Below are 15,939 nucleotides of genomic sequence, written 5' to 3'. Positions count from 1 at the left end.
ACCCCGCTACTCCTAGGCCTGTGCTGCTCTTTTCCCCTGACCCCGGGGTCACAGCCATCAGGGAGGCCCACAGGAGGTGAGCTCCTTGTGGGGTGGGACCCTGGCCCCACCAGTGCACATGGGTGGGGGGAGGGGACCCGGATCACCCAAGGAGGCTGTGTCCTGCCGGTCAGCCCGCAGCGGAGCCTACCTGCTCTACACAGCCTTTGTCACACACGTGGACAGACCTCTTGGTTTTAGTTGTCACTGGAAAGGTGGGCAGGGCTGTGGGCTGGCGGCCTGTGGAGCAGCAGGTGGGCATCGATGGCCAAGTCAGCCCTGCCTCCCATGGCCACTCTGGACAGTGAGCCCCTCTCTTTACCCTGCACGTGCTGTGCACACCCCCACCCCCACCCCGTGAGCACGGGCGCAGCGCCTTAGGGTGTGGGAGGCATTGGGAGCCTCTTGGCGGGTCCTTGTTTATGCACCGTGACTGAGCAGTCACAGCCGCGTTCGGACCAGCCTTTCGGGTCTCTGTGCAGCGGCTGGGTCTCCGGGTCAGCGTGTAAATGCGACCCCACATTCGTTTCCCACGTCAAGTCACTCGGAACTTTCCTAGTACCAACCATCCGCCATCGTTCATCGCTCCTGAGCTTCTGCTTGATGCGGCTCCTGTCCTTTACACATTCAGTTCCTAGCAATTTATCCCTATTTGCTTCCCCCCCACCAAAAAAAAAAAATATTCAAAGTCGTGTAAAATATAAACACTCATACAAAAGACAGTAACAGAAAACTGGGAAGATTAATCAGAGTCATACAGGTGGAGGTAACGTCTGCCCTGGATGTGTAGCTATAGTATAAGAAAATCGAGCACTCAGTGAGCTCTGAGAGTCCTGGCAGCAAAGGTGGAGAGAGAGAGAGAAAGGGGGAGGGGGGAGGGGAGGGAGAGAGAGAGAGAGAGAGAGAGAGAGAGAGAGAGAGAGAGAGACAGAGAGAGAGAACTTGTTGGAGAAAAGGAGGAGTCCCGTTGATTGGCCTTGAAACATCACTCATCGGTCCTGTCCTTTGAAAGGAGCTGCTTTAGGTGTTGGTGAGTAAAAAAGCAAGGCACGGTGGCGACCATGATGACCGGCCTTCCCACAAGCCAGGCAGACCGCGTGGGACTCGCTGAGCTTGTCCTCAGGTTCCTCTCTGTGGTGTTTCAGTTTCAGGTTTTGGGTTTTCACCCTCTCGCCGGACTGAAATTTGGGTCCAAGTGTTATTCCTCACAATCATTTGAGAATAAACACGGTTGTTCACTCCCTTCCCCCTCCTGGCCTCTCCTACTTGGCTCCGGACAGATTCTGTGGTCCAATGTGTTCAGGAACTACTAGGGGAGCAGAGGCGCGTCCGTTCCGCAGTGGGGGTCACCTGTGCCTTCAACAGGTGAATCTGCACCCCAAACTCTACCGGGGATATCCGTAGTCATGGACATAAGCCCCTCCTTCTCTGAATGCGTTCGCTCCCACGGTGCCACACGGGAGAGGCCTGCGAGTGGAAGGGACATCTTAGAGGCAGCCTGGTTTTAAGTCCGACTGGATCGTTTCCTGTGACATCACAGGAAAGTCAGTCTGTTCTCTAAGCTTTCGTTTCTTCCTCCCTCAGCGGGTCTGATAGAGTCTCCTGGCTCGAAGGGCACTGCGGCGACTCAGTGCAATTGGAGGAAGTGTTTGATCAGAGTGTGCACTGCACAGAAGCAGCTGTGACTCCCACCTGGCCGGGGGGGGGGGGGGGGGGGGGGCGGACACCAGGAGGGGGAGTCAGTCACCACCTGCCACAGAGTGATGGCCCTCAGCGGGCACTAGGATGCAGGGCTGAGGGGGTCCTTGGACACGGGGGTGCTGGGCAGGGATTTCAGGTACTCCAGGTGTCTCCTGGCATCCTCCTGGTTCTGACGCACATAGTACACGACGTAGGTGATCACCATGGCGAACCAGCCGAACATGGTGACCAGCATGGCCACGTCGGTGGTCTTGTGGTGGGTGCTGCAGAAGCTGACGCCGGCGTCCAGGGCCTGGATCAGCGGCTTCCCCACGTACTCCTCCTGCACGGAGGTGTGGCAGGCGATCTCGTCCACCGAGTCGGGGTCCAGCTTCAGCTCCCACAGGGCCTCCTGCAGGGCACACTCACAGTGCAGGGGGTTGTGGGACAGGCGGATCTTGGCGCTGAGCTTGCCCAGGGCGTCCTTGGGGATCCTGCGGATGCGATTGTGAGACAGGTCCAGCAGCCGCAGGCCGCCGGCCAGGCCCGAGAAGGCAGCGGGGCCGATGGTCTCGATGGCGTTCTGGGACAGGTCCAGCTCTCTCAGCTGGCTCAGGTGCTGGAAGGCTCCGTTGGGGACGCGGGCGATCTTGTTGGCGTCGAGCTTCAGGAACACGGCGTTGGCGGGGATGTCCTTGGGGATCTCCTGCAGGCCGCTCGCACTACAGTGGACGGCCACGGCCCCATCGTGATCGGGGCACTGGCAGCTCTGCGGGCAGGAGGTGCCCAGGCGAAGGCAGAAGAGGAGGAGGAGGCAAGAGCCTCCCATGGGGGCCGGCACGGACGAGAGGCTCTGCTTGCCCGTGGGGCCCATCCTGACCGCACCTGGGGGCAGACGGCGCGCTCCTCTGGCCCAGGGCTGTGGGCCTACATCCTTCCCCGCTTCCCTGGACGCTGCTTCCGATAGGGACATAAACTCTTATCCTCGCCTGCCAGGAAAACGTGAAACAGAGGAGCAATGGGCATTGTCCACGGGGTTCAGCCAGCACCCAGGCACACCTTGACTTTGAGGAGATACCACAGGCAAATTGAAGCCTCTGACAGTGGGGGTCTCTCTAACTTATTTCTGGGGACTCCCAATGCCATCAGAAGAGCAAGAGCAGGCTCTACTGACCCCTGGTTGGGGGGAGGCACCCTCAACATGGTGGGACAGCCCTGCCACCTAAGCTGGACACACCCTCTAGACACCCAGGGACCAGGGGCCTGGACAGCGCTGGGTGATGGCAGCCTGGCGTCCACCCTCTCCCAGCCCCTCAGGTTGGGAACGGGAAAGACTGAATGCAGAGTCCGAACCAACCCACAACCACCGGGAACCAGCGGCTCATCACTCCCGGCCAGGCTCCTGCAGAAGCTTAGCACTTTGCTAATTGTGACAACCCTTAAAAATTATAATAATGGATAAAGCTCTTCTCTGCCCGCCCTAACAGGAACAGCCACCGGCACCTGCCCTGGGGTGGGCGCCTTTTATTTCCATTATGCTTGGGAAGGAAGGAAGAGGAGAACAGAGAAAAGACAAGCCCTGGGCGCGCGCTGCGCTGGGGCGTGGAGTGGCGGGGCCGCGCGGGGCCTGGGCTGGAGGGGCTCGGACCCCGGGACCCCGAGACCCCCGGGATCCCCAGGACCCGGGGAACCACGGGCGGGTAATAGACAGGGACGCGGTGTCCACACTTTCGGGAGGGGCAGGGGCTTTACCTGCGAGGCCGCGAACGGAGGCTGCTCTGCGCGAGGATCTCCGTGGCTCGAGCCCGACCCGGCGCCACACCCTGGCGCGGCGGGGACCCCGAGGCCGGCACCGAGGGCTGCCGGGGCTCTGCCTGCACTTCGCGGGCGGGGCCTGGGGGCGGGGCCTCGGCGAGGCGGGGCAGGGCGGGGCCAGGACGACGCGGGAGCCGGGTCGAGGGCGGAGCCTGGGGCGGGACTAGAGGGCTAGGGGGGCAGGGCCCTGGGCGTGGCCTGTGGGAAAGCATGGGGCGGGGCTGGATCTTTTGAGTGGGTGTGTCTCAGGGACTGTGGGCGGGGCCTACGGGCTGGGCGGGCCCGTGAGCACACAGAGCCCCGCCCCTCCCGGGTCCGCCCAGCTGCGCGCTGTGGGGGAGTGGGGGCGCGAGTCCCCTCTTGGCGCTGACACCTGCACGCAAGCGGCCTGAAGACCCTAGGATCCGCGCCAAGCCCTTGCGGTGAGTCCCTCTTGGGGTGCGTCCCTCGGCCCAGAAGCTGGGGAGTGCGGTTAGGTCTCCACCCACCCGCGTCCCCTCCTGCCCAGGACTCTCACTGCACCCCCACCTTCTGTGTATTAGGGTCCGTGCACCGGGGCCTGGAGAAGGATGGGGACTGTGTAAGCCGGGGCATTTAAAAGCGGCTTTATTGTGGTGTGGTTGGTATACAAGAAACCGCACATCTAAATTTGGTAAGTTTTGACATTTGTATACACTCGTGAAACCATCACCATAATCCACGCAGTACACACTCCAGTCCCACCCTTGGTACTCCCTCCCCTCCTTACCCCCGTCCCAGGCAAGCGCTGATCTGTCTGTCGCTGCGGATTAAGTGGGCATTTCTTATCATTTATGCACATGGAATCACAGGTATGTGCTTTTTCGGTCTAGTTTCTTTCCCTCAGCAGGATTATGTGTTTATCAAGTTGTTCCTTTTAGGGCTGACTAGTCATTCATCCTAGGAATGTTCCAGTTTACGTATCTGTTTGCCTGTTCCTGGACATTTGGGTTGTTTCCATTCGTTGCCTGTTACAAATAAAGTGATACAAACATTGTGTCCTACCGTTGTTTGGACAAATACTCATTTCTCTTGGGTAAATATCTAGGAGTGGGATGGCTGGGTCACAGGTAGCTGTCAGTTTAATGTGAAAGAAACTGACGGGATGATTGTACAAGTTTACGTTCCTGCCCACAGTGTGTGCTCACACCCTCACCAGCACTTGGCACGTCAGCCTTCTTAATTTCAGACACCCTGCTAGGCGTGCACTGGAATCTCATTGTGGTTGGAATTTGTACTTCTCCAGTGACTGATGGTGAGCATCTTTCATCTGTTTTTTGTTTTGTTTTGCCATCTATTTTCTTTACTGAAGTGCTCTGTTCAGATCTTTTACCCACCTCCAAATGAGTTGTTTTCTTATTTTGAGTTTTGAGAATTCGTTATATATTCTGGATACAAGTCCTTTTTCAGATATGTGATTTGTAAATATTTTCTGTGAGTCTGTGGCTTGTCTTTTCATTCTCTTAAGAGCTTTTCAAAGAGAAGGTTTTCATTATTATGAAGTCCAATTTATCAATTTTTCTTATGTGGATGGTGCTTTTGGTGTCATATGTAAGAAATCTTTGCCTAACTCAGCGTCACAAGGGTTTTTTTATAGTGTAAGTTTTGCCTTTGGTTTTAATATCCAACTTGAATTAATTTTGATACATGGTGTGAAATTTGAGACCAAGTTTACTTTTTTGTGTGTGCATATGGATATTCAGTGTTCCAGAACTGTTGAAAAATTATTATTTCTCTACTGGATTACTCTTGTACTTTTGTTGAAAATCAGTGATCCGTATCTGTGTGAGTCTATTTCTGTACACTCTGTGTTCATTTGGTCTATTTGCCTATTTTATGCAAATGTTCCAAGCTGTCTTCATAGCTGGATCTTTATAATAATTCTTGAAATCAGGAAATATAAATTTTCCAACTTTGTTCTTTCATAAAAGTTTTTTTGTCATCCAAGATATATTTCCTCATTTTCCCAACTCCTATTAAAAAAAAAGCCTAGTAGGATTTTGTTTGGGATTGCATTGACTCTATAGATCAGTTTGAGAGAATTAACATCTTGACAACATTAAGTCTCCAATCCATGAACATGGTATATCTTTTCATTTATTTAGAGCTTCTTTTATTTCTTTCATCTGGGTTTTATAGTTTCTGGTCACAGACCTTGCACATCTCTTGTCAGATTTATCTCTGAGTATTTATTGTTAATGGAATTTTTGTTTCAATTTCTGTTTTTTAATAACTAATATGTAGAAACAAAATTGATTTTTGTATTCTGATCTTAACTTTGCTAAACTCATTTATTAGTTCTAGGAACTTTTAAATAAACACTTCAGAATTTTCTACATATGCAATCATCTTCTCTGTAAATAAAAAGATTATGAGTTCTTTCTCTTTGAGAATATCCATGTATTTAAAATACATCAGTTTGGATGTGTTTTAAATTCCTTTTCATGCCCAATTGCACTGGCTTGAGACTCTAGTTTAATACTGACCAGAAGTAAGAGGAGATCTCCTTGTTCCTGATATCAGGGGGAGAGGAAAGCATTGAGTCTTTCCCCATTAAAAACAATGTTGGCTGCAGGTTTCTTGTGGCTATCCTTGTCCGTGTGAGGAAGTGTCCTTCTATTACTAGTTTGCTGAGAGTTTCTATCAGAAGTGCTTGTTGGACTTTGTGAAATGTTTTCTGCATTTATTGAAAATCTTTTTATTATTATTCTGTTAATATTATGGATTATACTGGTTGATTTTCAAGTGTCAAGTCAACCTTGTGTCATGGGGATAAATCACAAGAAATCTTTGCCTACCTCAGGTTCACGTGGTATCATTTTATATGTTGTTAAACTATTCAGTAGAGATGGAACTTCTGAGGTTATTTTTTCCTTGATTGAATGTTGATAGTTTGTATTTCTTAAGGAATCGTCCATTTATCTAAATTGTTGAATTTATCATCATGAAGTTGTTCATAATATTCTGTTATTAATCTTTCCATGTACAGTGATGGCACCTTTCTCATTCCTGGTATTGGTCACTTGTGTCTTCGTGCTTTTCTTTTACTCATCAGTCAGGAGAGAAATTTGTCAATTTTATGGATATTCTCAAAGAACCAGTTTTTTGTTGCATTGGTTGCTCTATTGTTTTCCCTTTTTTATTGACTTTATCCACTATGATCTGTATGCTTTCTTTTGCTTACATTGGGTTTAAGTTTCTCTTCTTTTTCTGGTTTCTTAAGGCGGAAGCTAGGTCACTAATTTGAGGCCTTCTTCTTTAATACAGGCTATAAATTTCCCTCAAAGTCCTGTTTTCTATGCACCCCCAAAATTTTGATACGTTGTATTTTCTTTTTTTTTTTATTGATTTCAGAGAGGGAGAGGGAGAGACAGATAGAAACATCAATGATAAGAGAGAATCATTGATTGGCTGCCTCCTGCACACTCCCCACTAAGGATCTAACCCACAACCTGGGCATGTGCCCTTGGCTGGAATTGAACCCAGGGCCCTTCAGTCCGCAGGCCAACACTCTATTCACTGAGCCAAACCAGCTAGGGCGATATGTTGTATTTTCATATTCATTGGGTTAAAAATATTTTCTAATTTGCCTTTTGATTTCTTTTCTTTTTGTGATCCACGGATTTAGAAGTGTGTTATTTTGTTTTCAAATCTATTGTTGTTGAACATACTCTGTATGTTTTGAACCCTTTTACATTTGTTGAGACTGATTTTATGGCCCAGAATAGGGCCTTTGTTAATCATTGTTATGTGTGCACTTAAACGTGAGTTCTGTTGTTGCTCAGTAGAATGTTGATGAGGTCATGTCTGCTGATGGTATGATATTCAACTCTATATTATGACTGACTTTCTGCCCACCTGCTCTATTAATTATTGAGAATGGGTGTTGCCGTCTCTGACTTTGATTGTAGATTAATCCTTTTCTCCTTGCAGTTCTGTGTTGTTTTGTTTTTTTTTTGCTTTATGCATTTTGGAAGCCTATATTCAGATTATGTCCTCTTGATTAAATGGTCACCTTATCATTGTAAAATGGCCCTTCTTACCCCAGATTCTTTGTCTTGACCTGTTCTGACTCTAACAGCCACCCCAGCCGTCTTTTCATTAGGTTAGCATGGGCTACCTGTTTCCATTGTACTTTTAACCTCGAGCGTCTTATACTTAGCTTCCTTCGGGATTGCCATAGCATTCAAGTATCTTTTTTAATATATTTGTTAACTACAAAGGTGAGAATAACAACCCTCCAGCGGAGAAGCCACCTGAGTCTGTGACTAAGGTTAAATCGTCAGTAAGAAGACAGCCAGCCATCATGTAGCCTCTTGATGTGATGGACTGAGAAAGACTCAGCATCACTTTTGTGGTGTTCTTGCCCCAAGTGCACAGTCTGCAATCGTGAGAACACTCCAGACGCACATTGAAAGACGGCTACAAAGGACTGATGAGTATGCTCCAAAAATGAAGGAAGCGGTCGTAAAAGACAAGAAAGGCCTGAGTCACTGTTCCGGACTGGAAAAGACGAAGGAAAAATAGCTAAGTGCAGTGTGGGGCCTCGAATAGACAGGACCTTCGTGGACAAACGAGTGACACTAAGGCCGGTCGTCCCAGGTCGCGCTTTCCCACGGCTGACGTCCTGCTTCAGAGCTCCTGTGAGGGGACAATGGGGGCAGTTGGGCGCCAGTCTGTCTGCCTCTTTCTTCCCCTTTGATCCCGTGTCCTCTTTTCCTGACTTCCCTTGCATTGAACATTTTTGGGTCCATTTTCTCTCCTTAGTTGTCTCCTGTCTGTAACGGTCGCTGTGTCGTTTCCTGCTTTGGGGGATAGCGTCTGGCATCACAGTCCTTCGCCAGGCCACCCTGGGCCACTCCACCAGTGAGAGCCCAGCAGCCTGCCGCACCCCTGGGGGCTGTGCTGTGGTCGTATGGTTTATGTCCACATGTGCGGGAACCCCACAGACATGATTCTTTCTTGCCCTACTCAGCCAACCGCCTTTTAAAGAGATTAAAATACTGTCAGCCAGGAAGCTGTATCCACCCGGCCAGACCCAGGCTGCAGGTATGTTATTTTCTGGGCAATTGAAGAGGTGCCAAAGGGAGCCCCCAAATTATGGAATATTTTTAATATTTAAACGAAGTATATGGTGACCACCAAGAGAAGGACAGTGTGGATGCGTGTGAGTGGGAGGGGCCAGACACTCAGCTCACACTGTGTGCTTCTGTTTATGGAAAGCTCAAGAGCAGGCAACACTGCAGGGTGGTGGACCTCAGGATGGGGTGGGGCTCCTGGGGTGGGTGTTATGTATCTGGATCTGGGTGCTGCTTGTTAACATAAAAAATCCACCAAGCGGATCACACTCACATGTGTGCAGTGACGAAGGCAGGCCGCTCACAGGGGAGTCCATGTGTGAATGACGTACACGTGGACGGGTGGATGGATCAGTCAGTCACAGGTGCCCGTGTAAGGCTGTTGAGCCGTCTCCTGGCCCGTGGCTCTGTGGCCTCCTGACTAGTGATGATGTCAGAGGTCCACAGAGGCTCTGGCTGCCGGCCAGGCCCAGGCTGCAGGGCCCTGTGAGAGCCGAGCTCGCTGTTCATTCCAGGCCATGAGTCAGTGTTCCCAAACACACCAGCACCTTCCAGTGCCATCCTGGCCACGTGCTCTGCCCACCGGGCCACCCTTCTTACTGTAATTGGACTCTGCGCTGATTATCTGGCCTATTTATCCACCCGGAATCCGGCATCGTGGCCCCAGGGAGCGAATGCAGCTCTGCGGCTGGTTAATTGCCTCCCCATCAGGGAGGCTGTTTTGCAGGGTGAGGTCTGAGTGCCGCTCTCGGGGGAGGAGGGAGGAGGAGCCGAGCGTGCGGCACCACGGGGGGGGGGGGGGGGGTGGGGGGATGAAATCAGGCAGATGAACAAACATCCGGGGAGGCCCAGACACTGCCCGCCCCACACAGACCGAACAGTGGCCTGGTGGGCCTTCCTTGGGCCATGGCCAGTGTCCAGGGCTGTGCCGGCTGCTCCCCCTCCTGCCCTTCCACTGTGCCTGGCTCAGCCCTCTGCTGCCCAGGCTCCATACTGTCCCCACCTGCCCATGGGGACCCTCAGACAGAAGCCCAGGCTGCTGGGCACCGCGAGGTCAGCCAATTCCCAGGCAGGGCCGGAGCAGCCAACTCAGAGGCAGGACAGGGCAGCTGGCCGAGAACCCACTTGTTGCATGGGAAGCAAAAAGCTAAGGCGAGGGACCCCACGCTGGCCAAGAACCTTCGTGGATGGATTGCCTTTGGCAAAACTGTCCCCAGCAGCCTTTGCCACACTGACCACCCACGACACTCAGAGAATTCCTAGACCTCTGAATTCCTGGCTCTTCCAGGATTCCTGGTTCTCTGCCTGCTCTTGAAAATCCAGACTGGAAAACCTAAAATCAGGCCGGCAATGGTTCCCCTTCCAGGCTTCCCAGGCGCACAGGGCCTGAGCAGTCTCCCTGCCTGCACCAGCGCCCCGGAACTCCCCGCAGGGCCCTTCAGAACCAACTGCCCCCCGCCCCCCAGTCCTGGCTGCTGAGTTTCACTGCAGAGCAGAGGGCTGCCTTCACCTCCTCTAGTATTGCTCCCGGGGTGTCCAGGCCTGTCCCCTCTGCCGGCTCTCCCTGCACACACTCACACACTCACTCACACACTCACTCACTCACACACATCCTCACACGCACTCACATATACACACATACATACACTCACACATACATACGCTCACACACACATATATACACGTACTCACACACCCATTCATACACACACAAATACACATCCACATCTATACATGTACACATATACTCACACAGACACACACATCCACATCTATACACATACACACATACACTTACACACAGACACACACACAGACACATCTACACACACATACACAAATATACACACACACATACTCACGCACACACACCCACACGCACACATGCCCACAAACACGGGAGACGGCCACAGGAGAGGCCCTCAGGCTACGGGAGGCTTGGCCGTGGGTTGGTAGAGGTTTCGGTGGCCCAGACACGGCTCCTGACCACTGCACCTCTGGAACTTTATTTGCAGGAGGCACAGAAGAGCTGGCCGGGTGGCAGGGGGCGGCCGGGTGGCACGGGGCAGCGGACTTGACGTCGGGTTTGACAACCTTCCTGGTCCTGATGCTCCTGACGGCTTATGCTGATGGTCTGTGACTCGCTGACACTAAACGGGGTGCCCCCATCCACACCCACACTCCCTGGGCTCACAGGCAGGGACCCTCTGCGTCTCTGGAGCAGGCCTGCACTCACAGGCCTCCTGCCCCTGCTCAGCCCTGACGGTGGCCCGGGCTGTAAACTGGGGTTCCCACAGGGCCTGCCCCAGGCCAGGCAAGGGTCTGAGTCAGGCCACGGTGGAGGCCATCTTGGAGGCATGGGCCTGAGGAGGCCACACGGGAACCCCAACGCTCCAGGGGACACAGGCCTTGGACCGATGTACCTCCGGCGGGGGGTGCGCTGTGCATGACAGCGTTACCAGGGGAGACTCGACTCCGGCCAAAGGCCAAGGCTGCAGGAGGCTCCGGCCCCTCAACCGGCTGCCTGCTGGCTCAGGAGAGGCAGTGATGGCTGGCGGGGTCCCCGTGGCCACCACAATCCCAAGGAAACGCCGTGTGACCGGGCCCAGCCTGTCCCCGGCCTTGGCTCCCTTCTCAGAGCGCCTTGCCAGTTCATAAACTCGTCCGGTGGGGGACTCCAGTTGGCTGAGGGGTGGCAGGTCCCCAAACCCCATCACACTGCACCCCTGGTCTCCCCAAGGTCCACAGCTGCATCCCCTGCAGCCTGATCTCCGAGGGGCTGGGGACAGACTGGCCCTGCTGAGCCCTCGGGTCAGTAGTAGGCCCCGAACAGGGTGGCCACCTTCTGCAGGATGGCCTTGTGGTTGGCATACAGCGAGATGCGCTTGTCCACGACCTGCCATCGGACGGACATCCCGGGGTCGCAGGCGTGCAGGTGCTGCAAGGAAAGGCACATCCTGACCCCGGAGTTGCCGCCAGCACCCAGCACCCCAAACGTTGCTCTGACCCCCATCTCTGGGCCTCAACTGGGCTTTTATCACACGGGAGCAAAACACCCACTTCAGATGCAGCTCAGAAAATGCCTGCGGAGCCCGAAAGCTCTTGGGCGAGAACAGGGCAGGCTCCTTGCTCAGAGGTTCTATCCTGCCGACAACGGCCTGGTTTGTTCCCTGGGACATTGTGGTCCCAGGTCTGGATTAGGGACGTGTCGGACTGAGCTAAATTCAGGCGACAGTATCCCCATAAAGGTGTATAAACCAGCCGCCCCCAATGCAAGCCTGGGGGCTCCTGGAGGACCCCATCTCAGGGTCCCCAGCAGCTCTGGCTCTGGCCCAGGAGCCAGCCCATCAGACCCCTCCCTACAGTCCCTGCACCCTCCCCTCCTGGGAGCCTGCGGCCCAAGCCCCATACAGAGTTCAGCCTCTTCAGCTCCACGTCACTCTGGTCTGGGAAGTGCACACTGACGGCCACTGTCTCGATCCAGGCGTTGTCCGTGTTCCGAGGGTCGTCCACGTAGCCTTTGTACACCTGGGGGGCAGCGCAGGGTGAGCCAGATCCCCCAACCGACCCTGAGCCTGCCGGCTTCCTCCAGAATAAGGGCCTCCCTGTCCCAAGCTTGGCGGACCCTGGGACACTCTGAGCACAGCTGCATGGCATCCAGGCCCCTGGCCTGGCTCTCCCCTTGCCTGCCCAGCTCCTGCCACCCCAGCCTTCAGCCTTGACCAGCACCCTGAGGCAGCCCACAGGCTCACGCATGTCCCTCCTGGCCTCTGGCCTGCCATCCAGGCCCACCCGGACTGTCCACGGAGGGTTAAAAATGACAGTGGGTCTTGAAAACATTACAGTGAACCATACGCCAGAGACCACATGCTGTGTGCTCCACGGAATATAAATGTCCCGAACAGGCAAACCCAGAGACAGAAGACAGATGAGGCGGCCAGGGGCTGGGGGAGGGAAGGAAGTGACCGCAGGTGGGGTGTGGGGGCTCTTTTTGGGGTGATGGAAATGTTTCGAATTAGACAGAGGTGATGGTCACACAGCACTGTCGATGTACTAGATGCCACGGAACAGTCTGCTTTAAATGGTTAATTTTATGCTGTTTGGATATCACCTGGATAAACTGACTATTTTTACAAAGTAAGGAAACGGGAGACGGCAGTGTCCCAGAGGTAAAAGCATGGGACAGGGACGAACCATAAGGCCCAGCTGGTGCAGGTCAGAGCCGTAAGTACCAGCAATCGCCTGTTTCAACCCGACATGCGTAGAAACAGGACCGGTGACCACTTAGATGCCACCCAGAGGACTGTTTAAGCAAATCATGGCACAAAATACATAAAGTCTGCAGGGCATTATATAGTTGTGAAAAACAAACCTTGCAAATATGAACCCAGAAACATGACCATCGCCGATTACGTGAAAAAGCCAGGTGCAGAGAACGGGGCCAGCGGCCATTCTTATTGAAGAAGTGTGTGTGTGTCCCGTGTGGACAGAAAGCGGCAGACGGAGCCCGCCGAGTGACCCTCGAAGCCACCTCTACCCTCACACGCTCAGGGGCCACCGGGGCATGAGAAGCAAACAGGTGTCTGTGCCCGGCGTCACCTGGGCACGTGGGGGTAGATGGCTTTGATGTTCAGCGTGGACCGGGCTGCATTTTTGATGCTGTAGCAAACACATGTTGCTTTTGTAATTAAGAAAGGATTCAGCCCTAGCCAGTTTGACTCAGTGGCTAGAGCAGGGGTGGGCAAACTTTTTGACTCGAGGGCCACAATGGGTTCTTAAACTGGACCAGAGGGCCGGAACAAAAGCATGGATGGAGTGTTTGTGTGAACTAATATAAATTCAAAGTAAACATCATTACATAAAAGGGTACGGTCTTTTTTTTTTTTTTTAGTTTTATTCATTTCAAACGGGCCGGATCCGGCCCGCGGGCCGTAGTTTGCCCACGGCTGGGCTAGAGCGTCAGTCTGTGGACTAACGGGTCCCAGGTTCGATTCCGGTCAAGGGCACATGCCTAGGTTGTGGGCTCAATCCCCAGTAGGGGGCGTGCAGGAGGCAGCCGGTCAATGATTCTCTCCCATCATTGATGTTTCTCTCGCTCTCTCTCCCCCTTTCCCTTCCTCTCTGAAATCAATAAAAATACATTTAAAAAATAAAAAGAAAGGATTCAGTAAGGCAAACAGGCCTGACGTATGTGAGAACTCAGCTGCACGTTCCCGACGGGGCTTGGCGAGCATCCCCAGCTCTCTGCCCTGGGAGGCGCCGGTGCTGAGGGGCCCCTGGGAGCCCGCTGTGCACAGGGCCAGGGTGAGTGGGAAGGAGAGGCCGAGCCCCATCGATTTAGAGAAGAAATGCGGACAGAGAGGGGAGGCGAGGGGCCCCCCAGCCACGGCCCGGCCCCTGGTCCCAGCTCCTTCCTCCAGGAGCGTGGAGATGGGGGCCGGAGCAGGCTCCCTGTCCCCTGCTCATCCTGCAGCCTCAGCACCAGCGCCCCGCGGGGCCCGGGACACACAGGCCACCTACCTCCGTGCCCTGCAGCAGCAGGTTCTCGAAGGAAGGCCAGAACTCTCTCTGGAGGACCTGCTTCAGCTTCCGGGGCAGCGTCTCTCCGGGTTCCCGGGAGCCCTGAGCAGAGAGGGAGGCAAGGCTCGTCCGCAAGGCCATCCGGGGACCCACCTCCACTGGCCACCTGCCCGGCATGGGCAGCCGGGCAGCCAGCCAGACCCCCAGAGCCGCAGGCCGACAAGCGTCTGGCAGGCTGACTGTCTCGGGGCCAGAGTGACATTGCCCAGAGCCCACTGTCCACGTCAGCCCACTCCACAGCAGGCTGTGAGGCCACAGGCACAGCCTTGGAGGAGTGCAGGCCGGACACCGGTGCCTCTCAGCTCCCTGTAAGGTCGCCAGCGCCCTGACCTCCACCCCCCGGCCGCCATTGGGAGGCTGTTCTTATTTTTTGTTTGCATTCCTCAGACCACACCTCACCACGCTGGGCTCCCGGCCACTCGGCCACTCCCGAGGCCACCTGTCCATGGACACGACCCCTCGCTGTCCCCACCCACCTAGGGGACCCTGCCTGTTGGTCACAGTCCCTCACAGCCATGTCCATTCTGCCTCGGACTTTGGGACCAGTGCAGGCTCAGCAGACACCCCCCCGTGCCCGGTGCTCAGAGCCACGCTCCCTCACGTGGGAGCCATGGGGCTCGGGGTGCAGGGCTAGAGCCGCCCAGCGCCCTGGAATCGATTGGGGCCCAAAGACCAGCAGCACCGCCCAGTCCCTGGCTTTGCCATTAGGAACCAGGGACAGGGGCCGCAGGTGGGTGCCGTTCAGTCGGTGGGCGGATGGATGAAGGAAGAGTGGCAAGGGGCACGTGGGCAGTTGGTGGCTCACCCCTGGCAAGGCCCAGTGCTCTGCCAGGTCGTGCTTGACCACCAGCACCTCAAGCACTTTCTTGATGCTTCTCCGGCAAATGGCTCCATCCTGGTTCCTCCTCCACCTGCAAGGGGACTGGGCTCACACCTGCCCTCCCCAGGCTCTGTGCCAGCTGCCCCCCGCCCCCCAGCCTTCCCGGGGCCCAGCCCTGTGTCCTCCGAGGACCTGCTCCCGTCCGGCACCATCAGGGTGTGTCCCCACTCCCATGGCCGCTGGAGGACTAGCACGGCCATGGCCAGCCTTTGGAGAATATTGTTTAGGGATCCGGCTGGGCCACATTTTGCATGTTTTCGGTTCGTCTGTGGCAGTGGGCCCTGGCCACCTTGTCCCTCCTCCCACAGGCCTCTAAGGGAGGGGACCCAAAGGGAAATGAGGGGAGCTGTGAGGGGATGGGGGACGGGCCTGGGCGGTCCAGGGGGCCCCGACATTCCTGCCCTGTGTCTTGGGGTACGTCATGCCGTGAGGCATGTACCAAATGAGAGCTGTCCTCGGGGCTCTCTGGGCGCACGGGAAGGGCCCGGAAGTGAGTCCCTCATGGGGTGCGTGGGTGCCCTCATCACTGGCGGACTCACCGAGTGACCACAGGCTGCAGCGTGTGGTTGGGTCCAAAGCAGCAGAGGGCCCCGCGCCCTCGCAGCCCGGTGCGGCCCATGGGGTTCCTGGGGTGGGGAGGGGTCTGCTCAGCCTGCCGCTGGGAGGACCAGCCCGTGGGGACCCCAAGGGGTGAGGCAGGGGCTTCAGGTTACCAGGGGTTCAGTTGGAAAAGAAAAGGGTGTTCTTGGGAGCACAGGTCTGGTCCCACTGCAGATGCATGAGGCGTCCAAGTGGCCTTCCTGTGCCCCGAGGGCAGGACTGACCCATCGTGCCACCCACGCGTGTGAG

The 15,939-nt window shown here is 54.9% G+C and overlaps 2 protein-coding genes across 3 annotated transcripts in view; both read right to left on the bottom strand.

The window, feature by feature from the left end:
* Positions 1–1,819: 1,819 nt before the first annotated feature.
* Positions 1,820–2,692, bottom strand: LRRC3 (leucine rich repeat containing 3; the record flags this gene model as incomplete). The annotated part of the gene is made up of 1 exon (XM_081085274.1): positions 1,820–2,692. One exon carries the CDS (start codon positions 2,690–2,692, stop codon positions 1,820–1,822), a length of 873 nt encoding a protein of 290 aa, XP_080941400.1.
* Positions 2,693–10,573: 7,881 nt separating this feature from the next.
* TRPM2 (transient receptor potential cation channel subfamily M member 2) overlaps positions 10,574–15,939 on the bottom strand; it is a 51,059-nt gene continuing 45,693 nt past the window's right edge. For both annotated transcript variants that reach the window (XM_081087282.1, XM_081087283.1), the window contains exons 28-32: positions 15,630–15,716; positions 15,016–15,121; positions 14,151–14,252; positions 12,042–12,158; positions 10,574–11,568 (exon numbers count right to left, since the gene is read on the bottom strand). In XM_081087282.1, coding sequence (XP_080943408.1) covers positions 11,443–11,568; positions 12,042–12,158; positions 14,151–14,252; positions 15,016–15,121; positions 15,630–15,716 — 538 coding nt within the window. In that variant the 3' untranslated portion in view covers positions 10,574–11,442. The remainder of the gene's footprint in view (positions 11,569–12,041; positions 12,159–14,150; positions 14,253–15,015; positions 15,122–15,629; positions 15,717–15,939) is intronic.

The sequence above is a fragment of the Myotis nattereri genome (assembly GCF_964212035.1).
Source record: "Myotis nattereri genome assembly, chromosome: 3".
In the NCBI taxonomy this organism is placed as follows: Eukaryota; Metazoa; Chordata; class Mammalia; order Chiroptera; family Vespertilionidae; genus Myotis; species Myotis nattereri.
This window is presented reverse-complemented; position numbering and strand designations above follow the sequence as displayed.